General features: G+C 36.5%; 1 protein-coding gene across 6 annotated transcripts in view; it reads left to right on the forward strand.

Annotated features, from left to right (window-relative positions):
- Window positions 1-27070, forward strand: part of WASHC4 (WASH complex subunit 4) — a 71300-nt gene that overhangs the window by 29365 nt on the left and 14865 nt on the right. For 5 of the 6 annotated variants that reach the window (XM_070600777.1, XM_008522858.2, XM_008522854.2 and 2 more), the window contains 13 exons: window positions 3766-3892; window positions 7928-8053; window positions 10196-10303; window positions 10835-10981; window positions 11111-11190; window positions 12356-12461; window positions 13028-13144; window positions 14277-14445; window positions 14722-14876; window positions 21536-21610; window positions 21891-21995; window positions 24289-24423; window positions 26067-26175. In XM_070600777.1, the coding sequence (XP_070456878.1) occupies window positions 3766-3892; window positions 7928-8053; window positions 10196-10303; window positions 10835-10981; window positions 11111-11190; window positions 12356-12461; window positions 13028-13144; window positions 14277-14445; window positions 14722-14876; window positions 21536-21610; window positions 21891-21995; window positions 24289-24423; window positions 26067-26175 (1559 nt within the window). The remainder of the gene's footprint in view (window positions 1-3765; window positions 3893-7927; window positions 8054-10195; window positions 10304-10834; window positions 10982-11110; window positions 11191-12355; window positions 12462-13027; window positions 13145-14276; window positions 14446-14721; window positions 14877-21535; window positions 21611-21890; window positions 21996-24288; window positions 24424-26066; window positions 26176-27070) is intronic. The other variant, XM_008522857.2, reaches the window with a different exon arrangement.

The following is a 27070-nucleotide window of genomic DNA, read 5'->3' on the forward strand; positions in this document are numbered from 1 at the left end:
TTATACCTTTTGGAGATATATATGCACACATATACACTTACTTTTTATCAGATACATTAAATATTTTTTGTCTAAAGTCTTTGCAGTAGATGTCATTTGATGACATTAAAAACATTGTGTGTCCACGATTCACTGATGATTTTTGGAGGAGTTGACTTTAATTTGATGCACTCCTTTCTTTTCCTTTATTTTTGTTTCTATGAAAGCAGTGTTTGCACATAGTTAAAAAGTCAAAAAGTGCTAAAGGTTTAAAGGGAAAAATAATTGTCTCCTGTCTAATTTCCCCGCTGTACCTCAGTCCTCCCTAAAAGAACGCTTTTAACTCTTAATTTATTTTGCTATTTACATCCTTATTTTTTGTTTAACTCTTATTATGTAAATTTTCAAATATACACAAAAGAGAGAAAGTAGTATGAAAAGCCACAATGTTGCATCACCTAGCATCGACAATTCAATTTATTGCACATTCTTACTTGAGTACACTGCTAAAATCACATGGTGATCTGGGTGAAGATTTTAAGTGAAATGACTCAGGATTCTGCCACTGGCCCTGTGCTAGACACAGTTTTTATCTGTGACGTGGTTAAAGGGTAATAGAATACTTGCCGCCTTCTGTTGATCTTTACTATCGAGGGGAAGTTGGACCAATGCTACATGGTGGGGGAAGGAAAAATATGTCTGTAGGAGATCCCCTCAGGCATCTCTTAGGCCTCTCAAGTGCTGTGATTAATGTCAGTGGAAAAGGACGGCTCGGTTCAGGCAGGACTACTCACGGCAGAGACTTCAGAGATCTCTAATCCATTCTGAAACAGAGTTGAGGAGGGATAAAGATGTAAGTTTGCATGTAGGTTGAAGAGTTGAATTCAGTAAACAGGGATCAGGTTTAGTAGTGATAATTAAAAAAAGATGTGGATATTTTAGTTATCAGAGGCATAATATTCTTTCACAGTGTGATACAGTTGCTAAAAATGCCAGTATCTACTTAGATTACATTAGTAACGATACCCAGGTTATGGAAGCTAATACTTAGAACATCTAGCCATGGAAATTGGTAGTTCCATTGAATTCTTATTGGTCAGGTCATAGTTGATGTTTGGTGGTGCCACTTTTTAAGAGAGCTACAATGTATAGCATCCCTAGCTGAAGCTGAACAGGATGTCAGAAGATCTGAGAACTCTGCCCTTTGAAGACTCACTGAGGAGTCTCTGTATAGTTTGGCCTTTAAAAGAGAAATCTGAGGAATGTTATGGTGGGTTTCTTTAAATATTTGAGGGGCATTCAGGTTGAAGACGGAACTAATGTCTAACATTTGTCTAACATTTGAGAAGTTGCGGGAGTGACTGAGAACTGTCCCAGTGAGGCCCGAGTTCATGATAGAAGTAAAAAGGAGGCCATATGGCACAGTTTCCCTGTACCCACACTACTCACTAGACCCCAAGTGGCCAAGTGCCCCAGCTGCCTCCTGACTCGGGTCCAAGGTTTGTAGGTTGCTGCATTTTTCTTTCCATTCACAACCATTTTGATGCTGGAAATACTAACTTTAGAGGATAGAGGTGTGAACCTTTGTTTCAAACCCCCCAGTTGACTTAGAAGTGTTGGCACTGTTAAATGCTTTGTATTGGTGCAGGAGATTTCTTTTCCCTTAATGTTTTTTCTGTGCTTTGAAATGAAGCTGACAATCTGACGACCCTTGGCCATTTTTGGACTTTCTTTGCCAATTAACTTGATTTTTAAAACTTGAAGCAGTTTCGTTTTTATGTATTTACAAGAGACGAAGATTGTCTGGTGTCTGGAAGTAGGAGTGATGAGTGGAGTGACAGACAGGCCCTTGCTTTATCTTGCATAGTCTGATCTAAAACTGAGGGGATTCTCTTGACTGTGTATTAGCCTTCTTCATAATGTTGTCGACATGATTGCCATCAGGGTGCTCTGTATTCTAGGCCTCTTCCTTCTGTCCTTGCTCAGGACCTTTCTGTCCCCTTCCGTACATCGTATCCTTGCTGAGTCCTGATCGCAGTCTCCTCCTCAAAAGTGGAGGTGTTACCCTAGGACCACGCTCTTTCTCTGTGTTTCAGACTTTTAAATGGAATCATCCACAAGTCAGATAATGCATTTTAGCACCATTCAAAGTGAAGCCAAAAGTACAACTATTGATGTCTTCTGTCTAATGGAATCCTGGCTCAGCAGAAATTATTTTTCTCAGATTTGATGCTTGGGTTTCACCTCCTGAAACACGTTTATTAAAGATTTTGGCATAATCCCTCTTCAGACTGAGTTCTTGAGATTGTCAGATTGATGGCAGTGTGGCTAGCCAATAAACCACCTCAGTGTGGGATTCTAATCTTAGTCAAGTGGGTCTCTTCAGTCCGTTGCCCTGAAGAGCTATCCTGTAGCTGATTCTGACCAGCAATAATGGGACATTTCTCTACCCTGTCTAACTGAAGAAGGTTTTTTAAAAAGAGTTGGTAACATCAGATCCCACAAGGGGAATTGTCCATTTTTTTCTTATGGGCTAAAAGTTCCCATTTTGAGTGATTTGAGACGCATTGATAGAGTGGTTTAGTGTTTGTAATCAGCCTGCATAGTAGAATTATATTATTAATTTAGTCTTTCCGGGTGGGAGAGCTTCCTAGATTTGGGCCTGAATCTTGACTTGGCTGCATACTAGTTGTATGGTCTTGGGCACAATACTTAACTTTCCCTGTGTCGGTTTCCTCTTCTGTGAAATGAAGATCATAATACCGACCTCAGAGGTTAATGTGAGGATTGAAGGAGGTACTTTGTGTAAAGTGCTTAGAACAGTGGCTGGTATATAGAAAGCTGTTCAATAAATGTTGGCTTTTGTATTCAGATTCTGACTACTTTCATTCTCCCATTCTGGTTCAAGCTGTCAGTCTCTTTCTTCTGCTTTATCATAGTAGCTTCCTAAGTGGTTATCCTGTTTTTATCATTGTCCCCTTTATAGTTTATTTTTAACATAATCAGCCAAAGTGATATTGATCCTCTTCAAAGTTAGATCAAATAACACTGCTCAAATCCTCCAGTGGCTCTACACTGAAGTCTTTAACTTCCTACAAGGCCTTACACAAATTCCTTCCCCACTCCCTACCTTTCATACTCTCCCACTCCCTCACCCCTGCATCTCTCTGATGTGCTTTTCTCTTCTCAGCCCTTCTTTCTCTGCTGCGGTCATACTGACTTGTTTGTTATTACTTGAATATGCCAGACGCACTTCCTGTTTTAGGTTGTTTGCACTTGTTATTTACTTTCCTAGAATTCTCTTCTATTACATATTTTCATGGATTACTCATTCATCTTCAAATGTTAACTCAAAATCACCTTTTCCATGAGCCAGCTTTGATCACTGTGTTTAAAATTGTACGCACCGCCTAGTCCTTATTTCTTTTCCCTGCTATGTTTTCCATAGCACCTATCATCTGACATTTTACAGGTTTTAATTACTGATTTCTTTATTATACAGCTCTCCTTTCTAGGATGTAAGCTTCATGGGGACAGGGATACTTGTCTATTTTGTTTACTGCTGGTTTTTGTTTTCAGTACTGAGAATCAGTGCCTAGCCTGTATAGGCATTCAGTAAATATTTATTGAATGAGTAAATTGTATATGGATATATGATACCTGTATTTTGAAAACCAGAAAGGTGAAAAATGCTGCTGCAAGGAAACATTTTATCCCCACCAATACAAAGAAATGGAAGGAAATTTCGTTCCTAGTCTGAGTAACCCCAATATTTTCCTTTGTTAGAGATGTACAGTCTTACTACGTCTTTGTGAGCTCGTGGATGATGAAAATGGAGTCTATTTTATCTAAAGAGCAGAGGATGGATAAATTTGCTGAAGACCTCACCAATAGATGTAATGTTTTTATACAGGTAGTTGCATCTTCTTACTTAGAATATTTTGGGAGCCATTTCTTTGTTAATCCAATGTTCAAAAGTTACGCTTTGAAAAAACTGGGAAGGATAGGATATGTTTTTGTTTTTAAAACTGAAATTGATTTGGTTATGTTTGGATCTATGTGCTTATTAATTTAGATTTTCTAATATATGCATTTAAATCCTACATTCTCTTCAAAGCATAACTTTTTTGCTATATCCCATAAATTTTGATATGTTTTATATCCATTATCCTTTAGTTCAAAATATTTTAAAATTTTTATTGTGATTTCTTCTTTGGTCTATGGGTTATTTGGAAAGATATTTCTTAATTTCTAAATATATGAGGATTTCCTAGTTATCTTGTTATTAATTTCGAGCAACACTAAAATAATTTCAGTATTTTGAAATTTGTTGAGATTTGCATTATGGCCCAGCCTATGGTCAATATTGGTAAACATTTCGTGTACACTTGAAAAGATTCTGTAGTTTGCATTTGTTGGTTGTAGTATTCCGTATATGTCAAGTAGGTCATGTTTATTAATGATTTTGTCTGCATATTCTATCAGTTACTGAGAGGATTGGGTTAGAATCTCCCACTATTGTGAATTTGTCTGTTTATCCTTGTAATTCTGTCAGTTTTTATTTTATATATTTTGAGACTGAGTGTGTAACATTTAGACTTGTTATATCTTCCTGGTGAATCAAACCTTTTATCATTATGAAATGCCCCTTTTTATCTCTAGTAATGCTTTTTGTCATAGGTCTCTTTTGCATGATATTAATATAGCTATACCAGTTTTCTTTTAGAAAGGGCTACCTGGTATATCTTTTTTGATCCTTTTACTCACCACCTGTTTGGCTCCTTGTACTGAATGTGTGTCTCCTGTAGGCAGCATACATTTTCTTCCAATCTGATAATCTGTGTTTTATCATTAAACTGTTTTCTGTGTATGTCATTACTGATGTCTTTGGATTTAAAACTACCTGACTAGTTGCTTCCTATTTGTCTCACTTGTTCTCTGTCCCTTTTCTTTTCCTTTCTTGCTCTCTTTTGAATTGGAATACTGTTTTTTTTAGTGGCTGCTCTAGAGATTTTAAGATGCATCATTTACTCATTCAATTCCAAGATAAATTAGTAGTTTTATCACTTTCCAGGCAGTGTAAGCTTCTTAAACTCCTTTAATTCTGTTTATCCCCCTCTCAACTGTGCTGCTGTCGTGCGTTTTGATTCTCTGTATGTTTTAAACCTCACAGGCGCTATTATTGCTCTTGTTTTTCCAGTCGGTCTTCATTTAGATTTACCCTCATGTGTGCCCATTCAGTTGCTTTCATCCTTCCTGCATCTCTTCATCCTTCTAGTTGTGGAATGCCTATTAGTATTTCATTTAAAAGGACTTTCTTTTGATGAATTAGCACAGTTTTTGTCTGAATATGTCTTCATTTCAACTTCGTTTTGAAGGCAGTTTTACTGCATATAGGATTCTAGGTTGTCAGAATTCCACCCCCCCACCAAGCTTTTAAAGGTGCCATTTTATTTTCTTCTGACTTCCTCTGTTTCCGTTGAGAAATGACTGTCAGTGTTGTTTCTTTTTCTGTGTGTCTGTCTGTAATTGCTTATAAGAATTACTTTTTGGTTTGTAGCAATATTACTTTGATGCACTTAGGTGTGCTTTTCTTTGTGTTCGTGCTGTTTCTGGAATTTGTGGAAAATTCTCAGCCATTACCTCTTCAAGTACTGTTTCTGTTCCATTCTCTCTCTCTCTGTTCTAATTCTTTTTTCAGCTATGGCTAAATCTACTGTTAAACCTATCTATTGAGCCCTTAATTTTAATTATTTTACTTTCCAATTTCTTTTTTTAAGTTTCCAGTTCGCTTCTGAAATAATTTTTATTTCCTTTAACATATTCAGCAGAATTATTTTGAAGCCCATGTCTACTAATTTCATTGTCTGGATGTTTCTATTATCTATTATTTCTCTTGTTTTTGGATATGTTGTCTTTTGTATGCCTGGTTATTTTTTATAGAGTGCTGCACATTGTATATGAAAACTGTAGGTATGATTTGAAGATCTGGATGTTATTTTTATTCCTCCAGAGAGGATTTATCTTTGCCTTTGGTATTCAGCTAGTCTAGAACAACTGGTAACACAGATCACCTCAACCCAGTCATGGATTGAGATGATGTGAAGGGGGACCTAAATCCTGTGATGGCTGGGCATTTTCTGGTTCACCTATACTTTTTAGGGGGTATGTTTTCAGAATCCAAACCCAGAGCCTAGGTGACGTACCAGGACTCCCTCCCCTCCTTGATGGGCCATGAACTCTTATTTTTATCCCTCTTCCCTTCCTGTGAGTTGTTGAAAGATATGTTTGGCTTCTGTCTTTAGTCTCCTCTTTTGGAATTGGGCAGATGCCTCTAAGGGAAAGCAGCCTCAAATGCCAGACTCTCTTCTCTGGGTTTCTGTCTTCTTCCAGATCTTGACCTTATGTTTACTTACTCTTTCGATAGCTCTTTGATGCCTTCCAAGAGATTTAAAAAATGTTCTGCGCAGATTTTCTGGCTGTTCTCAGTGGGATGATCGGACCAAATTATTTATTCTGCCATTAACAGAAAGAGACCCCAACCTGCATCCTCCCTATTTAGATTTTTAAAATACATCCTTCATAAATTACTGACTATCTGGGAATGATGTGATATTGGCCCATGAGTTCTGTACCCACCCTCCCTTCCCCCCAAAAAAGAAACTGCCTCTTTCTGCGTGTCTTAGAGTTACTCCTTTGCTCGTCTTTGTTCCTGCTTTTTAACTTTTCCCATTGCTGTGCTAGGGCCGAGTCTGGGGTAACAGTCTGTAGCTGACAAGGTAACGCTGTGGCTCTTTCCTGAATTTATGCCCCAAGCTTTGGTCTTATTGTCACTTTTCTTAGGATACTACCCTCTGTCTCTCGATTCTCTTAATTTAGCACATCTCTTTACCATGGAAGTTTTATTGGTCCAGAGAAATTCCCACCTCCCACCCCACATTGAGTGTCACTCTTGTAGTGAGCCACTATTACTGATGGGAGAATGCTTTCTCTCTCCCCTCTGGTAGGGCAGGAGAACAGGGCTGAGAACCACTGGCACGTATCTTCTTCCCCAGCTCCTTGGATGTGTCCACAGTAGCGTAGGTTAGGGTCGTCTCTAAACTGTACGGCTCTAAACTGTATCGTTCTTTGGTCTTTTGTAAACCAAAGGCTCTCTATCAATATCTTTGAGTTTCTGTCTGTCCTTTTTGGAGCTAAATGAGAAAACATTTGAGAGGTAGTATCCTTTTTCCTGTTTTCTTATTCCATACTGTTTCCCTGGGTTTAATAGCACTAACATTTTTTTTCAAACTTCATAAGACCTGAGTGCTTCCTTCATGAATAGAAGGGTGGCCGAGAATCTGTTCTTATTGGGCTGGAAGGAGGAAAAGTCTGATTAGTACCAGTGTAGGCAGAGGACATGCCAGCAGATGGACAGTGGGCTTTGGCCTAGCTGAAAAGGAAAGGGATTGGCTTGACTGAGAAAAACCTTTGGATATCTGTACTGGCCGGAGAGCAGCTCTCTTTCTCCTCAGTTTTTAGTTCCTAGTTCCTGAGTGCTTTGCTCTTGTCTTAGGCTGCAGCAGGTATAGGAGTCTTATTCTCTTGCCTCGCAGGTAAGATAAGGATGAATAGATGCCTTCCTGATAGCCAAATCATTTCTCTGAAGGTTTTCTTTTTTTTATGGAAAGATTCCTTAACTATGATTATACACTATAATTTCAACAGTACTAAACTTTTGGTATCCAATCGCTTAAATAAACTTAAGGGCTGCTTAGAAACTTAACTGCTGTATATAACATTGTGTGAGGGAGAGTATTCAAAATCTTAAGAGCTGACTTTAAAAATGAACTTTAGAAACACTAGTTATTGGCAAGTTGAGGAATAATTATTATTACCCAGAGATAGAAATTTTGAAGAAATGGAACCTCTTCTTGTGATCATAATCAGTTTTATTTTGTTTTTATAGGGCTTCTTATATGCATATAGCATTAGTACCATTATTAAAACCACCATGAATCTCTACATGTCCATGCAAAAGCCAATGACCAAGACCTCAGTGAAGGCATTATGCAGGCTTGTCGAGCTTCTCAAGGTAAGTTTTAGATTGTTTTACCTTGCCATTATAATTGAGAAATGACCCGGGCTTCAGTTAGGATGGTCTTGTAAGATTTGACTTCTTGATTATATGGGAATAAAAAAATTATGAGAGGGCCTGGCCCCATGGCCAAGTGGTTAAAGTTCGCGTGCTCCACTTTGGTGGCCCAGGTTTGCAGGTTTGGATCCCGGGTGCTGACCTACTCCACTCAGCAGCCATACTGTGGCAATGTCCCACATAGAAAGTAGAGGAAGATTGGCACAGATGTTAGTGCACAGCTAATCTTCCTCAAGCAAAAAAAGAGGAAGATTGGCAACGGATGTTAGCTGAGGGCAAATCTTCCTCGGGGGAAAAAAAAATTATGGGAGAGTGTACTTATCTCTCAGTTAGATAAAGGAACTAGCTGTTGAAAGAAATTTCTGAGTGGCTTTCTATGAATGGCCAATATATTTAAACCTTATCAAAAGCTAACATGTAGTGAGAGAGAAAAGAAGGAAAATGAAAAGGTTAGCCTAAGTATTAGTGAAGTTTTACTCATGGAAGTTTTAAGCGTGTTAAATGAGTTTTAAAAAAATAACCATGCCACATTATCTATTATTTTATGGTGTTCAAATGCATATGCAGCTAGTCAACATGAGACTATTTATTTTGTAATTTAGACAAAGTGCTGTAATCTTGTGGTTTGAATAGTAGGCTACTTTTAGGAATGGTCAAATAAATTAACCAGAGTATACTTCTGGAAATATGGTAAAATGTTTCTTAGCATACTCTGTGTAAATTAAAAAAATAAAAACCCTTGTAGGCAGGAGAGACCACTGAACCTTTTTTAAAAATTGAAATTAAGATTTGTTACTAAATTTCTGCTAATAAGAGCTTTTAGATTTGCGTGGGAAATAAAGATTTTTTGGAAAGTGTGCCTTTGGATTTTTAGCCTTTTTTTCTTTACGATGTATTATCACTTACATTTATTTTTTATGAAATATAAATGCAGAAGTGTATATGTATAGATGCAAATATATCTAAAGTGTAAGCATAAGTTAAAAAAATGATAATAAACACTTAAAAACCCACCCTCCCACTTGAGGAATAGAAGGTTCCCTCTGCCTTCAAAGCCCCCTGTGTTGTCCCTCTTGGTTGCATCTTGTCCTGCCCCGTCAGAAGAAACCACTGTGCTGAGTTTTAAGCTTACCACTTCATTGTTTTTCCTTTTTAGTTTATCACATATGGAGGAATCTATAAACCATTTGCTGTTTAGTTATATATGTTTTTGAAGTTTATGTTAATGGAGTAATACTTCATGTATTCTTTGACTTGCCTTTTTTTTTTTTACTCAAAATTTTGTACTTGAACTTCTCCATGCTGGGATGAGCGGCTGTAGTTCATTCATTTGCATTGCTGTGTAGCTTTCCCGTGGATGGAGTTTGGGTCGTTTTGGGTTTTGGCATTGTAGACAGTGTTGCCATTCTCGTACATGTTTCTTGTACTTGTGCAAGAGTTTTTCTGAGGTATTGTATACTTAAGAGTGCATTGCTGGGTTGTGTGTTACGTACACGTTCAACTTTCAAAATGATGCCAGATTGTTTTCCAAAGCAGTTATCAGTTTACATATGTCTTACAATATTTTAGACTTCCTGTTGTTCCCCATCTGGCCAACATTGGTATTATCAAGTTTCTTTTTTTGTTTGTGCAAATAATTAGGTGTGAATGGTTTTGATTATAATTTTTAGCGTTCGTTTCCCTGATGGTTAATGATGGTATCTTTTCAAATATTTATTAACTGTGTCCTTTTGTGAACAACCTGTTCATGTCTTGTATTCAGTTTTCTATTGGATTATTTGCCTTTTTAAAAAAATCTTTCATTCATTTGGCATCTTTATATATTCTGAATACTAATCCCTTCTGTGTGTCAGATATTTTCTCATACATTGGCTTGCCTTTTAATTTTCTTTATAGTGGCTTTTGATGAACAGAAATTCTTAATTTTAATAGAGTTAAATTTACTAATCTTATCTTTTATAGTAGTGCTTTTTGCATCTCATTTACAAATTCCTTACCTAGTGCAGGGTCATAAAGATATCCTATGATTTTGTCTAAAAATTTTCAGTTGACTCTCACAGAATTACTTCTGATTCTCTTTAGGCAGTAGAGCATATGTTCTACAGAAGAAGCATGGTTGTGGCTGATTCAGTTTCACATATAACACAGCACCTTCAACATCAGGCTCTTAATTCTATTTCTGTGGCCAAGGTATGAAGGTTATTATGTATTCAGCTTAATTATATTATCTTTTTAGTTTGCTCTTCTGTTGTTTTGTATATGTTTTCTAGTTCAGCCTCTTTACTCCATTCCTTCAAACAATATTCTTGCTCATTTATCTTTGTGGTATTTTATAATTTTTGCTTAGAAGGATTGAGGTTATCTTTACACTGAACTTTCAGCATGTAGTACATTAATGCACCTTTCTTATAAAAGGACATTATATGTAAATCACATTAAGAAATGTGATGCATCTTTTTTTCAGAAGTGGTTTCCTTATTAAATTAATATGGAAATTTTAAAGTATGCCTGATACATTTGCTGTCCCTGACAGTGCGAAGCAATAATGTTACAGAAGTAACGCACATCACATCTGAAGCTCGATGGGGAAAGTGTTTGTCTGATAAGCTTTCTTAAATTGAATCCTGGAAAAGAGAACCATGAGGCTTTTCTCCTCACTCTTTTGTTATTGCCTCAGAAATAAAGCTAATATTTCTTGTTTTCTCTTCTTTTATCTTTAAGAAAAGAGTAATTTCTGACAAAAAATATAGTGAGCAGCGTCTTGATGTGCTCTCTGCTCTAGTTTTGGCTGAAAACACTCTAAATGGACCAAGCACAAAGCAACGACGACTTATTGTGTCCCTGGCACTAAGTGTTGGCACGCAAATGGTAAGGGTGTTGCTATTACTTACAGACTAAAAAGGAGACCTGAGGGGTCACAGTTCCCTTGTTACTGACCCAAGAAACCTGTTCTTGCTTTGCCTGCAACTTCTCTGCCCTTTTTCCTCTCCCTGATAGAAAACATTTAAAGATGAAGAACTCTTTCCACTTCAAGTAGTCATGAAAAAACTGGATCTTATCAGTGAACTTAGAGAAAGGTAAGTAGAGAGATGTAATGATACTCAAAAGATATGGCTAATAGGAACATTGCGTTTCTTTTTAGCATAGCGAGAAAACAAATGTAATCCAGATGGACTCTCAGTTCTTCCCTAACTCCTTTAGCATGACCAAAATGAGACTGTGACTAGGGATCGTATTTCTGTAGCTTTGCGTCTACAGTAAGGATGTAGCTTCTGGAAGAACTAACATGAGAAAACACGATGTAGCCCTGAGAGCATCAGGCAGACCCTGATGCTTATTGTGATTTTGTGTTGGTTATCTCTAGCGGACTTTTAAATTGCTACTTTCTAGCAAGGCCTCACCTATTTGTGAGAGACTTACACATCCATGTCACGTAGTCTTCTGTAACTTAATTTTGAGGTATGAATCTGAATTACATTGTTGGTGGCCAGTCACTAAGATGAATTAGTTTTTAGAAGGCTTATTTTTGTAGCTCCTTATGGTTTTATTGTTTTCTTTTTATTGAGTTAGCAGTAAATTTCTTGAAGAGAAAATGAGTCTTCTGAATTTTGATTCCAGCTGAATTAAGGTTACAGCACAGTTTTCATTTAATGCTCATATTTATAACTTAGTTTTTGTTTTGAGAAGCTGAGATTTCTGTAGTTAGTGGTATTTTCACTTTCTATCCTTGGAAGAAATGCTGAGCCTTCTTCATCATAAGATATTTAATGATCATTTTGTTGCCCCATAAAGTGTAAAATAGTCGCTTGCAAAGATCATAGATGAATTCAGTGTGACTGGTTTTCTTTTTGGTTACACTTTTTTAAAAGATTCTGCTTTTCAACTTTGAGAAGAGTAAAATGGTGCATCTGATGCAAGTATTGAGTCTAATATCAAATAATATTAAAATAAATTTATTGCAAACTCCTCTATTTAAAAGTTATGTTGTTTTTCAAGGATGCTTTAAAACTAAAGCATATGTACAGAATTCTGACGATGTCAGGTATTTGAGTATTTTGTTACCATGATTCACTTTAAAGAGTATTTATTTTGTGGCTTTTCTATACTAATTTTGAGTTAAGTAATGTAGGAAATGCAAAAATGACTTAGAGCTCTCTCCCTAATGGTGTATAATGTCGTTCTTTGTATTCTTTTTTGGGGTTGCTTCATTTTTGGTCCCACTCATTGCTACTTTACATGTAGAATCCGAACACAGTGTGACTGTTGTTTCCTGTACTGGCATCGAGCCGTCTTCCCAATTTACTTAGACGACGTGTATGAGAGCGCTGTTGATGCCGCCAGACTGCATGTAAGTAAAGAACCTAGAAAGAGCAAACTCATTTTTTATTCATTGAACACACCTTTCTAATTAGTTTGATTGAAAAAAACCGCTGTAATATTGACTCCTAATGCTGTTTTGTACAATGCTATGCATATTCGGCAAGCATTTATTCAGTCTGTAGTTAAATTTTATATTAATGTCAGTGACTTAATTTTAATATATTTAACCCTTCCCCTCATATTCCTAATCATTCTCACTTCACTTGATTTTAGTTTATATCACCGTATTCTCACATTTGTGTGTCAGCAAGGTAGATGTTCTTCAGATCTTTCTGTTTCTTTATGGAGATAAGTGTATTTCAATGCTCAAGATAGAAAAGGATTAGTGAATGGGAATTTTTTGTATATTTAAAGTATATGCTTTAGACAATAAAATTGGACTCTTATTTAGGGAAAGTAAGACAATAGTGTTAAAAACAATTCGCTTTCAGATTGAGGTTTTGTCTTTCAAGATAGATAATTAACCTTTGTAATATTACTGAGATTAGAGATGTGGTTTTTCTAAATTCACGTACATTCTCATTTTCTCCTTAGTACATGTTCAGTGCTTTACGTGACTGTGTTCCAGCTATGATGCATGCAAGGCATTTAGAGTCCTATGAAATACTTCTGGATAGCTATGACAAGGAAATTATGGAAATTTTAAATGAGGTAACATCATATTTGAGATTGAAAAGCTTAAAACGTGTGTTTGGAAGCTAATGTTTGGAAAAAATCTTTGGATTGAAGCAGGCTTTCACTAATTTAAAAGTATTACTTATAAATCACTGTGTAGAACAAAGGAACTATTTTTAGTCACAATATCACCTTTGTGCTAAATTGGCCTTTAATTCCTAATTTTTATATCAAAATCCAGTCTAGGAATTTGGAAGTTTTTTTACTTTAGTAAATATTTGAATTAAAGTTCTGTTTATTAGGAAAATGCAAGTGCGTCATTGGTTTGAATATTGCGTGCTGCTAATGGTAATATGATTAAGGCAACTTAACTATAATATTTTATTGAATTTCATTTGGAGAGCTACTAACTAAAGAAAAAATTATATATTTGAAAGAAACAATTTGAATGCAGTATAGTACTTCCCTCCCTGTTTTAATGAAGTGTATATTATAAACACCAATATCTTTCAAATTAATTTTCCATCTAGCAATATTTTTATTTGGAGGGAGGAATGGAAAATGAATAAACTTCATAGAATAAGCCTGTTCAATTGTGATAAAATTATGAAAAATGTTATATAATTTCTTGTATTAAGTATTCTTATTTAGTAAATAAGATATGTATCTGGCCCATATTTAGAACTCCATGATAAACCAGCAAAGATGATTAATTTCATTACCTTTTTAGCTCAATGATTTTTGTGATTTTTAATGATTGTTACAAGGAAGCTTTTTTAATTACCTCTCTTGCATGCTCTCAGGACCTTTCCTCCTTTGTTGCTGGTTCCCATAAGTTTTATACTGTATATTGTATATTCATGTTCCTTGTAATTAAGCCGTCAGATATTAGTTTTCAATTTCAAGTATTAATGAAAATCAAAGCTTAGAACTTATCTAACTGCTCCTTGGTCAAAAAATAATTGGTTAAATGGAGAGCAAAGTAATTTTCACTTTCCCAATAAAATATTTTACCATAGAGTATTTATTTAGACTCTTAAACAGGTTTGACAAATCTTTTCATCATTGCACTGATTAAAAACTAAAGGTCAAAGCATAGACATCTACAGAAACAATTCAATTGGAATAGTATTTTGAAAAATTAAGGTATCAATTGTTTTGTGAACAGCATTTGCTGGACAAGTTGTGCAAAGAAATAGAGAAGGATCTGCGGCTTTCTGTGCATACTCATTTAAAGCTGGATGACCGAAACCCTTTCAAAGTCGGCATGAAAGACCTGGCCCTTTTTTTCTCTCTGAATCCAATTCGATTTTTCGATCGTTTCATTGACATTCGGGGTGAGTGTTCTGCTTTCCTTCGTAGAGTCATATTCTCTATCTTTTTGCCCTAACTATTAAAGAACAAAAAACAAAAATGAAACTTGGAGGGTATCTTTTTTTTGTATTAGTTCATTTATTCTTAAGTCCTTTTTGTTTCTTCTTTTTTAATTTGCCAGCACCTTATTTTAAAGGAAGAAATTTAATGTTCAGAGACAAGCTGTTTCCTTTTTAGTTTCATTTCTCTTCTTTTTGTACTATTTTATGAATCAAAAATTTTTTGGATTTCTTTTGTAGCTTATGTAACTCACTACCTAGACAAGACTTTCTACAATCTGACAACAGTAGCTCTTCATGACTGGGCCACCTACAGTGAAATGAGAAATTTAGCTACTCAGCGTTATGGATTGGTTATGACAGAGGCACATCTTCCTAGTCAGACTCTGGAACAGGTAGAGTATAAAATGTTTCCAGCACAGTGATTGTAGCATACAGTATTTCTTTAAGAAATCTTTTTCTTTTTACTTTATTTAGGATATGTTTATTTTTTTATTTTATTGAGGTCATGATAGCTTATAACATTGTGAAATTTCAGTTGTACGTTATTATTTGTCAGTCACCATGTAAATATGCCCCTTTACACCTTATACCCCCCCCAACCCCCTTCCCCTCTGATAACCACCAGTCTGTTCTCTTTGTCTGTGTATTTGTTTATCTTCCACATATGGGTGAAATCATATGGTGTTTGTCTTTCTCTGTCTGGCTTATTTTGCTTAACATAATACATTCAAGGTCCATCCATGTTGTTGCAAATGGGACGATTTTGATTTTTTTATAACTGAATAGTATTCCATTGTATATATTTACCACATCTTCTTTATCCATTCATCAGTCGATGGGCACTTGGGTTGCTTCCATGTCTTGGCTGTTGTCAGTAATGCTGCAGTGAACATAGGGGTGCATAAGTCTCTCTCTGTGTTGTTGATTTCAAGTTCTTTGGATAAATACCCTGAGTGGGACAGCTGGGTCATGTGGTATTTCTCTTTTTAATTTTTTGAGAACTCTCCATACTGTTTTCTGTAGTGGCTGCACCAGTTTGCATTCCCACCAGCAGTGTATGAGAGCTCCCTTTTCTCCACAGTCTCGCCAACATTTGCTGTTTTTTGGTAATTATATGGTAATTATAGCCATTCTAACAAGTGTAAGGTGTTATCTCATTATAGTTTTGATTTGCATTTCCCTGATGATTAGTGATATTGAACATCTTTTCGTGTGCCTGTTGGCCATCTGTAGGTCTTTGGAAAAATGTGTATTCGTATCCTCTGCCCATTTTTTGATTGGATTGTTTTTTTGTTGTTGTTGTTGAGTTGTATGAGATCTTTATATATTTTGGAGATTAACTCCTTGTTGGATATATGATTTGAAAATATTTTCTCCCAAGTGGTAGGTTGTCTTTTCGTTTTGTTCCTGATTTCTTTTGCCTTGCAGAAGCTCTTTAGTTTGAGGAAGTCCCATTTGTTTATTTTTTCTTTTGTTTCCCCTGCCCAAGTAGACATGGTATTAGAAAAGATCCTTCTAAGACCGATGTCAAAGAGTGTACTGCCTGTATTTTCTTCTAGGAAGTTATATGGTTTCAGGTCTTACCTTCAAGTGTTTAATTCATTTTGAGTTAATTTTTGTGTATGGCAAAAGACAATGGTCTACTTCCATTCTTTTGCATGTAGCTGCCCAGTTTTCCCAGCACCATTTGTTGAAGAGACTTTCCTTTCTCCATTCTATGTTCTTAGCTCCTTTGTTGAAGATTAGCTGTCTGCAGATGTGTAGTTTTCTTTCTGGGCTTTCAATTCTGTTCCATTGATCTTGTGCCTGTTTTTGTATCAGTACCATGCTGTTTTGATTACGATAGCTTTGAAGTGTGTTTTGAAGTCAGGGATTGTGATGCCTCCAGCTTTGTTCTTTTTTCTCAGAATTGCTTTAGCTATTCGGAGTCTTTTGTTGCCCCATATGAATTTTAGGGTTCTTTGTTCTATTTCCGTGAAGAATGTCATTGGGATTCTGACTGGAATTGCGTTGAATCTGTAGATTGCTTTAGGTAGTATGGACATTTTAACTATGTTTATTTTTCCAATCCACACGCATGGCATATCTTCCATTTCTTTATGTTGTCCTTGAGTTCTTTCAATAATGTCTTATAGTTTTTATTGTATAGGTCTTTCACCTCCTTGGTTAAATTTATTCCTAGATTTTTTTTATTTGAGTTCATAATAGTTTACATCATTGTGAAATTTCAGTTGTACATTATTTCTTGTCTGTCACCACGTAAGTGGTGGGGTGTATTTTCATTTGTCTCCAGATATTTTTTGATTTCTCCTTAATTTCTTCAGTGATCCTTGGTTGTTAGTAGTATCTGGTTTAGTCTCCACATACTTGTCACTTTCCCAGCTTTTTTCTTGTGGTTGATTTCTAGTTTTGTAGCATTGCGGTCAGAAAAAATGCTTGATATGATTTCAGTCTTCTTAAATTTATTGAGGTTTATCTTGTTTCTCAATATACAGTCTATGTTTGAGAATGTTACGTGTGTACTTGAGAAGAATGTGTATTCTGCTGTTTGTGGATGGAGTGTCCTATATACATATATATATATAAAGTCCATCTGGTCTAGTTTTTCATTTAGTTCCACCATTTCCTTGTTGACTTTCTGCTTGATATATCCATTGATGACAGTGGGGTGTTAAGGTCCCCTACTATTGTGTTGCTGTTAATGTCTCCTTTTAGGTCAATTAATAGTTGCTTTATGTACTTTGGTGCTTCTGTGTTGGGAGGAGCATATATCCTGTGCATATATTTTTATGTTATGTCCTCTTGGTGGACTGTCCCTTTTATCATTATATACTGCCCCTCTTTGTCTCTCATTGCCTGTTTTATCTTGAAGTCTACTTTGTCTGATATAAGTATGGCAACACCTGCTTTCTTTTGTTTGCCATTAGCTTGGAGTATCATCTTCCATCCCTTCTCTCTAAGCCTGTGTTTTTCTTTAGAGCTGAGATGGGTTTCATGGAGGCATCATATTGTTAGGTCTTGTTTTTTAATCCATCCAGCCACACTGTGTCTTTTCATTGGAGAACTCAATCCTACACTGAGAGTGATTATTGATATAGGAGGGCTTGATGCGGCCATTTTATCACGTGTTTTCTGGTGCTTCTGTTTTTCCCTTGTTTCTTGTCCTGTGTATTTTGGACTGCCAATTCAGTTTGGTGGCTCTCTGTGATGGTTTTGTCATTATTTGTCATTTGTGTCTCTGTTCTGATTTTTTGTTTAGTGGTTACTGTGAGGTGTGTATAAAAGATGTTGTAAATGAGGTAGTCCATATTCGGATAGCCTGTTATTTCCTTAGTCTAAGCAGTTTCCGTGCCTTTCATCTTACCCATCTAAGTTATTGTTGTCACAACTTACTCTGTTTTGTATTGTGAGTTTGTGGTTAAATGAAGTGATCGTATTTATTCTTGATGTTTTCTTTCCCTTTATCTTTAATGTTATAATTGTTTGCTAACCTATTCTGATAGAGAGTTACAATTTTCTGATTTTGTCTGCCTATTTATCTCCTTGCTCAAGCCTTTGTAAGCTCTTTCTTTCTTTCTTTCTTTTTTTTTTTTTCAGGTAAGAGGGCCTTCTTGATCATTTCTTGGGGGGTGGGGGGGTGTGCATCTTGTGGTGATGAACTCCCTCAGCCTTTTTTGATCTGGGAAGGTTTTTATTTCTCCAGCCTATCTGAAGGGTATTTTGCTAGATAGAGATTCTTGGCTGAAGGTTTTTGTCTTTGAGAATTTCCAATATATCAGTCCACTCTCTCCTAGCCTGTAAAGTTTCTGCTGAGGAATCCACTGAAAGCCTGATAGGAGTTCCTTTGTAGTTTATTTTCTTTTGCCTTGCTGCCCTTAATAGTTGTTTTTTGTCATTGACTCTTGCCAGTTTTACTAATACATGCCTTGGAGAAGGTCTTTTTATATTGATGTAATTACAAGTTCTTTTAGCTTCTTTTACTTGTAATTACAGCTTCTTCCCCAGGTTTGGGAACTCTCAGCTATTATTTCTTTGAACAAGCTCTCTGCTCCTTAATCTCTTACTTCTCCCTCTGGAATATCTATAATCCTTATGTTGCATTTCCTAATTGGGTAGGATATTTCTCAGAGAATTTCTTCCTTCCTTTTTAGTCTTAGTTCTCTCTCCTCCTCCAGCTAAAGCATGTCTACATTTCCATTTTCTAAATTGCTAATTCTGTCCTCCATAATATCAGCTCTGTTATTTAAGGACTCTAGATTTTTCTTTATCTCATTCATTGTATTTTTCATCTCCAGCATTTCTGATTAGTTTTCCTTTATAGTTTCAGTCTCTTTTGTGAAGAGTTTCCTCTGTTCGTTAATTTTATTCCTGATTTCATTGAACCGTCTTTTTGCATTTTTTTGTAACTCATTGAGTTTTTTTATGATAGCTACTTTGAGTTGTCTGTCTTTTAGATTGTAAATTTCTATGCTTTCAGGATTGATTTCTGGATGTTTGTCTTTTTTCTTCTGGTCTGGAGTATTAATATACCTCTTCATACTGTTTGATAGGGTGGATTTGTACCTCTGAATAGTGATAGTATGTGGTTGCAGGTTCCACCTGCTGCCATTGGGGGCTGGGTGGCACAGGAGCTGGGTGTTCTGAACCTGCCACAATCCCTGTCAACTGTGCCTATCCAAGCCTGGGCCACTCCTTGGGACTGCAGGGGCCCTGTGGGCTCTCCCACGAAATGGGAAAGTGATCATGCAGGGGTGCAGGGCTGCCACTGCCTGCTCCCACAGTCCCGCTGAGGCATGCTCCCACCTTCGGGGCTGCACTGGTAGTATAGGCGTCCTCAGCACTTGGAAGGCATTTGTGAAGGTCCTCTGCCGCCTCTTCCTATGTCACACCAGCCATTGTTCTTGGTGGGCGGGGCACCCCCTTTGTTTCCAAGCCTGGGCCTCTCTCTGGGGACTGCGGTGGCACTGTGGGCTCTCCCACTGGATGGGAAAGTGGTCATGTGGAGGTTCAGAGCTGTGCTGTCTGCTCCCACAGTCCCGCCAAGATGTGCTCCCCGCTTCCAGGGCCGCAGCGGTACCGTGGGTATTTACGGCAGCTGGAAAGTCATCTGCCTGGGTGCACAGATCCACCACTGCTGCCTACTAGCTCCTACCAGCCGTTGTGCTTGGAGGGCAGGGCCTTCCCACTGGGTCCAATCCTGGGTCTCTCCCTGGGACTGTGGCAGCACTCTGGGCTCTTCCACCACGTGGGAAAGCAATCGTGCGGGGGCCTGGGCTGCTGTCCCCTGTTCCTGCAGTTGTGCCGAGGCACACTCCCACCGTCAGGGTTGCAGTGGCGCTGTGGGCACTCTAGCTGGGAGAGCAATCACATGCTGCCCGGGGCTGCTGGGGAGCCGGAGAGTGCTTGCCTGTCTCCACTGCCTTCCCAGGGGTAGTCCCTCCACCTTCAGATGTAGAGCTGCGTGGGTCTCTCAGGCATGCTGATGTGCTGTGTGGGTATCCTGTGTTGATCAATGAATGTTTGTTTAGTTGTAGTTCGAAGGGGAAAAGATAAAGGGAACAGCTTACTCTGCCATGTTGCTCACATCACTCTCAATATCTGTTTATTTTTTGAGGAAACACTTGCTGTATAAACCTCATACTTGACATAAAAAATTTGACCATGCTGATTTGCTTTTTGAAAGAATTTACCACAGGCTTCCTGTTTACACTTCACCATTTGTTGAATGTTTGAAATATATGTAGATTTAGATAAAGCTTTTCAGAAACATTGGGATAGTAAGGTGACTCCTGCAGAATTGTGATAAGTTTAGTCGAGGTCACAGTTAAGGATTTTAAACCTACATTTAATACATAAACTTTAATATCTTAGGAAAAATGGCTAAATTTATGTGATTATAAATGTATTTCTTCTCAAAATGAGTACAAAGAAGCATTTAGCTTTCACTAATTCAGTGAGCTAATTTACAATGTGGCAGTATTTCATGAGTCCAAAAGTTTGTTTTCAGTTAATTTGTATGTAATTCATTCTAAGATAATCCAGATAATGTTTGCCAAAAAACTTTTATTCACTTTCAAAATCTGAGGATCCTAATTTTTCCTTCATCTTGCTGCATATAGGGACCATTTCTGGGATCAGTTTGTATATCCTTTCGTTCACTTCTTTATACATTTAATGGTTACTGAAAACATGCTGGGCACTGAACTATGTTTCGGGATACAGAAATAAATAGAAACAGTCTCAGCTCAGGTACTTATTAGCTTATTGGGAGAAAAAATGAGGAAACACATTTTTAGATTAAAACACAAGAAAAACTATAATAAAAACGTAATCAAAGGGGTATTGTGATGCTCCTTTGAGCCCCAATTAGAAAAGCTGTGGAACAATTTATACGATACCATTAGGTATTAGAGTAATAACTGCAGAGTGAAGGATTCTTAATAGGTAACCACGTTGTAGGTGGTTTAGTGCAGTTGAAGGCAGCGTCAGGACAGGAGTTAGATTCTAAAATCACTGGGTTCTGCCTCTTCAGAGTTGGACCTTGGAGAACTCCCTTAGCTTCATTTTCTTCATCTGTGGAATTTAGAAGAATAATGCCTCATTTTTTGAGAATTACATATAAGGCACTTTGCACAGCACCTGAAAAGTAGTATGTATTTTATAAATCTCACCACATAGCTTGACTACTTTTTGGAATCTGGCCCTTAGTTTACTTTGTAAGAAAAACAGAGACGATCCTTGGGAAGACAGACAGACATATTCACAGGGGTAGTGGGGAAATCATGATGAGTCATGGATCTTTGAATAGTTAAACTTAACTGTTCCTGTCTACACAGAAGGGATAAGATGACAAGCAGCCAGGAGGTGGTCCTGATTGTACACCTCAGAAAGGCTATTTGAACCTTTGATGTCATACCTTTTGTAGAGTTCTTTAAAATAATTAAAAAATACCGAGAAACTTAATATAGTGACTTACTGCTTATATGAATACAAGTCTAACTGATTGTCTGAAACTAATAATAATAGAACTTATGTATGGATTGTTTTGTAGGGCCTGGATGTTTTGGAAATTATGAGAAACATTCATATATTTGTGTCTCGATACCTCTATAATCTCAACAATCAGGTGAGTGAGTTTTAGACTTTTTTTTCATGTGGCTAGATATATAGTAGGAAGGCTGAGGGGCAAACAGTTGATTCTCAATAATGAAAATTAGTAAAGCAAAGCAAAAAATAATTGTTTAGAGATCATCTTGCTAATTCTTTTGCTTTGATGGTATTATCTTCTTGAATGACTTTCCAGTTAAATTATCTTTAATGAAACAGATTCTAAAATTTTTTTGGGTAACTGACCAATGTTTGCTATGGGTTATGTTGTTATTTAGCCTAAGTTTGTTTCATTGCAGATTTTTATTGAACGAACAAGCAATAACAAACATTTGAACACTATTAATATTCGGCATATTGCTAATTCAATTCGAACACATGGCACAGGAATCATGAATACAACAGTAAGAACCCTTTTCGGGTTTGGGTGGGTAATAGACTCCTGTTTAATTTGGTATTTTGGGAAATAGTTTTCTCATAGAATGTTCTGGTAAATGTACACTACTACCTGTTTATACCTGAATTTCCATTTTTCTGGTTGATATAATAAAAAGGCCTGGCACTAAAATTGTGTTGGATGTGATGGAAGTTCTGTGATACAAAAAGCACTTTAGAATATCTTACCATAAATAGTATTGGAGATTTGAGGACATCAGTATAAAGATAGATATCTGTGTGGGTTGTCTGATATTCTCTGAAAATTGCTTTTGAAAGCAGATCATTGATAGCAGTTTATTTAACATCGGTCGTGTTCTTTTTGGGGGGGGCTTACTAATTATTTGATATCCATAAAAATAGCTTACTAAAATTATTTTGAATCTTCTTAGAAATAGGCATTCAGTCACTTGAGGGAATCACTTGAATGCTATTTTTCCTTCTATGGGAAAAGAGAAGTCTTTGAATTTATCTGGTTTTCAGGACACACTTCTCAGAAAGAAGAATGTGAATGCTTAAATAGTAAAATATTATGAAGCATATTTTGGAGTAAGGAAATAGGGAGAAGTTACGTGACTGGAGAGTCACACAGGGACCATTTTTGTATACAGCGAGGGAGCCAGTGAAGTATTTGCGCTAAGTGATGTGATTGGAGTTGTACTTTAGTAGTTAGCAATATAGAAATTAGAGACGGAGGGAGTCAACGTTTCATATTTAAAATGGGGAGTCACCTGTGTAGGGATCATGTCTGAACCTTTCAGGATAAATAAACTCTCCTTTGACCTCATCTATCAGACACTCATTCATATAACAGGTATAATTATGAATGTATTTTATGTGTCTCAGGCACTGTGCTGGGCACTTGGGTGAGAAAAGCAGACATTTCCCGCTCTGATAGTAATTACTCTCTGGCAGGGGATATAGTTGTTAGTCACACTAATGAATGTAAATTCCTGGTGTCTGAGGATGAGAAAAGTGAGCACAGATGAACAAGATCAGAGGCCGGTAGAGTTACCCACTGTTAAGAGTGGGAAGGATAAAGAAGAGATACTGTTACTAGGAGATCAAGAAAAAGCAGTGTTTACACCACAAAAAAAGTTCTGAGAAAGCGCTCATTCTGTAAGTGGGTAAATGAAGACTGTTAAAAAGGGCATGCATTTGCCAAAGCAGTTAGTCACATTTGAGGGTGTGGGGATGGAATTTAGTGCAGGGCCTCTGTCTGTAGTTCAGAATTAATCTTATTCATGTTATTTTGACTTTAATCTCAGCCGAAATCCTACTTTTTTGGGGTTTTCTGAGTCTAGGTCAGGGCCTTTGTTATTCATTCTCGGAGCACCCACACTTCTCACTTTAGAAATTATTGCAGTTGAGGTTTAATTTTATTGAACATAACTTGTTTAAAATGTCTGTCCCTCCTGCTAGAATATAAACTTCACGATGACAAGGACCATGTCTAGCATGAGAGCAGGGACATTGCCTTGCACGTCAGAGGTGCCCAAAATATTTGTGGATAATAATTGAGTGTTTACTGTCTTCCTTCAGGAGAGTTCAAAGAGCAGCATGTTTCTTACTTGAGTATCACCTAGACACGTGGATTAGTACTAAGTAATCTTACAGATGGAGGAACGTAGAAACTTCTGACTGTGGTTTATGGCTTAAAAGTAGGGTGTTGAATCTGGTTTCGTGATTCTCACTACAGCATGTGGTCTATTATGAGACTATTCGCTATTTTTTTCTTTCTCTTTTTCCTTTTGTAATAAAAATATTTGAGGGGAGTTTATAGAAAGTTCTGTAAACTTGGGCAGTGGGGAACTTCATTTATTTAAGTATTTCTGGTCCAATATGAATTATTTATTTATTTATTTATTTAAAGATTGGCACCTGAGCTAACAACTGTTGCCTATCTTTTTTTTTTTTTCTGCATTATCTCCCCAAATCCCCCCCGGTATATAGTTGTGTATCTTAGTTGCAGGTCCTTCTAGTTGTGGCATGTGGGATGCCACCTCAACGTGGCCTGATGAGCGGGGCCAGGTCTGCACCCAGGATCCAAACTGGCAAAACCCTGGGCCACTGCAGTGGAGCGTGCAAACTTAACCGCTTGGCTACAGGGCCGACTCCAAAATGAATTATTTATGAGTATTAGACTTTATAAAGTCTCATATAAATTAGACTTTATTTAAATAGATAATTATTATTCAGTAACATTGATATAAATTAATTTTTATGTTAACTTTTCCAATTTTTTGACTTTTACTTTTATAGGTTAATTTTACCTACCAGTTTTTGAAGAAGAAGTTCTATATATTTAGCCAATTTATGTATGATGAACATATCAAATCCAGATTGATTAAAGATATTCGGTTTTTCAGGGAAATCAAGGACCAAAATGATCATAAGGTATTTTAGACATTTTTTAAGGTAGTTTGATTCAAGTTTTGAGTATATAGCAAATGTTTATATTAAAATTCATTATGAGGATGTCTGCTGGGGTTTTAGTTTTCTTTATTATTTTTCACATCATGTCTCCTAGATCTGGCCCACAAGTTCCTTATATTTTCTCTTAGAGTTTCTTACTCATCACATCCTCTGTAGGCTAAGTGTAAGGGAAAATTGAATGATCCATGTAGCCAAGTGTTCCTTGTCTTTCTTTATTTTAAAATAGTACAAAAGCAATACATGCTCATTTTGAAACATTTAAACAATATAGAGTGCATCAAATGTCCTCCTTCGTTTCTCTTTCCTCCCAATTCCATTTTCTGGAGGCAGTTGCTGTTAAAAATGTAATGTGATGCCTTTCAGATCATGTGATAAGCATAGGTATTTGCACATACGTATTGCTTTTTTCCTAATAAAAATGGAGTAATACTATGTATACTGTTTTGCAGTGTGTTGATCATGTCAGTACATACAGACGTCCCTCATTCTTTTTGTGAGCTGATGGTAAAGATGTATACCGTAACTTACGTAACCTTCTCCTGCTGACAGGCATTTAGGTTTTCCTGATTTTTCAGTGGTACAAACAGTGCCACAGGTAATATCCTTGCACATTTGGCTTTGTGTATTTAAAATTAGGATACGTATTGCCAAGTGCTCTAAAAATACTGCACCAGTTGACATTCCCAACTATAATTCATGAGAATGCTGATTTTCCTTCACCCTCTGGGCTGAGTTCTCGCCTAGAGAAGTGAGGAACTGTCAGTGGTAACAGACAGAGGCCCGTAGCCATGTGGGTAGAGAACCAGCAGGCTTAGGTGGGTTTCATATTTGATTTGCCACATCTAGAACTATTTTAATTACCCTTCTTAAGTGTCACCTAGTTCTAATCTTCTTGTATACCAATTGGTAGTTCTCTTCAACGTCAGAGCAGCAAAATATTACTTTCTAGTAAAATAATTAACAAAATTATAGAATTACCGTTATCAGTAGAGAATTGTATTAACTACCTCATTTTCATTGGAACAGAAATTAGTAGTATTCAGGTAAATAAATAATCATACTATTGTTGTGTAAGAATTGTTTCCATTTTTATTAATGTAAAATGAGTAATTTCCTAAGTCATTTAATCAGCTGAGACTTGAAAAATCTTTTTTTTTTGGTCATGGCAACTAAAAATTGTAGCTCTGCTGATGTGTGTTATTTGGGAAGGAGTGTGTTTGTGTAAGTCCCTATTACCTGTTCAGCCCACGGAAATGTGCTCGCACATCTCTGAGCAAATGTTTCTAGGAGGAATTGGTTTCTTTTGTCTGTCTGATAGAATAGGTGGGTGTTGGGAGACTAACAATGGTGGTGGGAATCTTAACTTTGTTGGCATTAACAATTATTCCCCTTAGCTAATGTCAAAAAGAAATTTAATTTATATTGACCTTGAACATTGGTGGGTTTTGTGCAGTAAATTTTTTGTCATTAGACTTGAGTGATTTTTTTTAAGCGTAATGGAAATACAAAATTAGGAAAGTGGTAGTGGCATGCTTGATTTGGTGGGCATTTTATGCTTTAGGAAGTCTTTATTAACAAAGGTAGTCTTTAAATTATCTCTCTAGTATCCTTTTGAAAGAGCAGAAAAATTCAATCGAGGCATCAGAAAACTTGGAATAACCCCAGAGGGACAAAGCTACCTCGATCAGTTCAGGCAGCTCATCAGTCAAATCGGTGAGTTATTATGAAAGTGTCGGGAGATGAAGTACAAATCTCGGTACTCTGTCTCATATTAAATATCTCATATGAATAAACAACTTCGTTTGTGAGTGTCTGAGTTCAACTTTATTCCACTAGAGTAGTTTTCTTACCAAAAGTTTTTCTAATGTGAGTAGACTCTTCGTGCAGAAATAATTGATAGACTATGGACTAATATAAGTTAAGTAAAACCTCTTAAATTAAAAATATATTTAATAACTAACTCATCTCAAAGACTATAGTCATAATAAATAGTCAACTGGTAACTATTTATTGGGTACCTATTCTGTTCTCAGTACTGTTTTGGGCTTTTAAAAGATGTTCTTTCAAGTTACAGCCTAAATGCAGAGGTATAAAATATTTATGTGAAAAGTTAATTAGTATTAGTTAATAAGTTACATATAAATTTAAAGATGAAACATTAAACATTATAGTTTTTCTATGATATATCATTTCATATTTATATATAATTTCTTGATTTTTCCTTCTGCCTTACAAGTAGAACTTGTCTTCTGAAATGTGTTATATTTAAAAGCAAGAATGCAGTTAAGAATAATCATAGATTAACAAAACTTTATACATGTTAGAGCTTTCCACATGCATTCTCTCTATTAGTGTCCTCACAACAGCCCCCTGAGAGAGCGTGTAATCACCACTTTAAAGATGGAAAAAGAGAGACTCAGAGAAATGAGTAGTGTTGCTCGCACTTAAACCAGGGTTTTCATCTCGGAGTCCAAAGGTGGTGTAAATTCTTCACAGTTGTAGACACCAAGCAATTAGTAAATTCTTGAGTATAATTTGGTAAAACTATGCCTCCTGAGATTCGTTCGTTCATTTATCAAACATTTGCTAAGAATCTATTAAACAAATA

The sequence above is a fragment of the Equus przewalskii genome, chromosome 29 (genome assembly GCF_037783145.1).
Source record: "Equus przewalskii isolate Varuska chromosome 29, EquPr2, whole genome shotgun sequence".
Classification (NCBI taxonomy): Eukaryota; Metazoa; Chordata; class Mammalia; order Perissodactyla; family Equidae; genus Equus; species Equus przewalskii.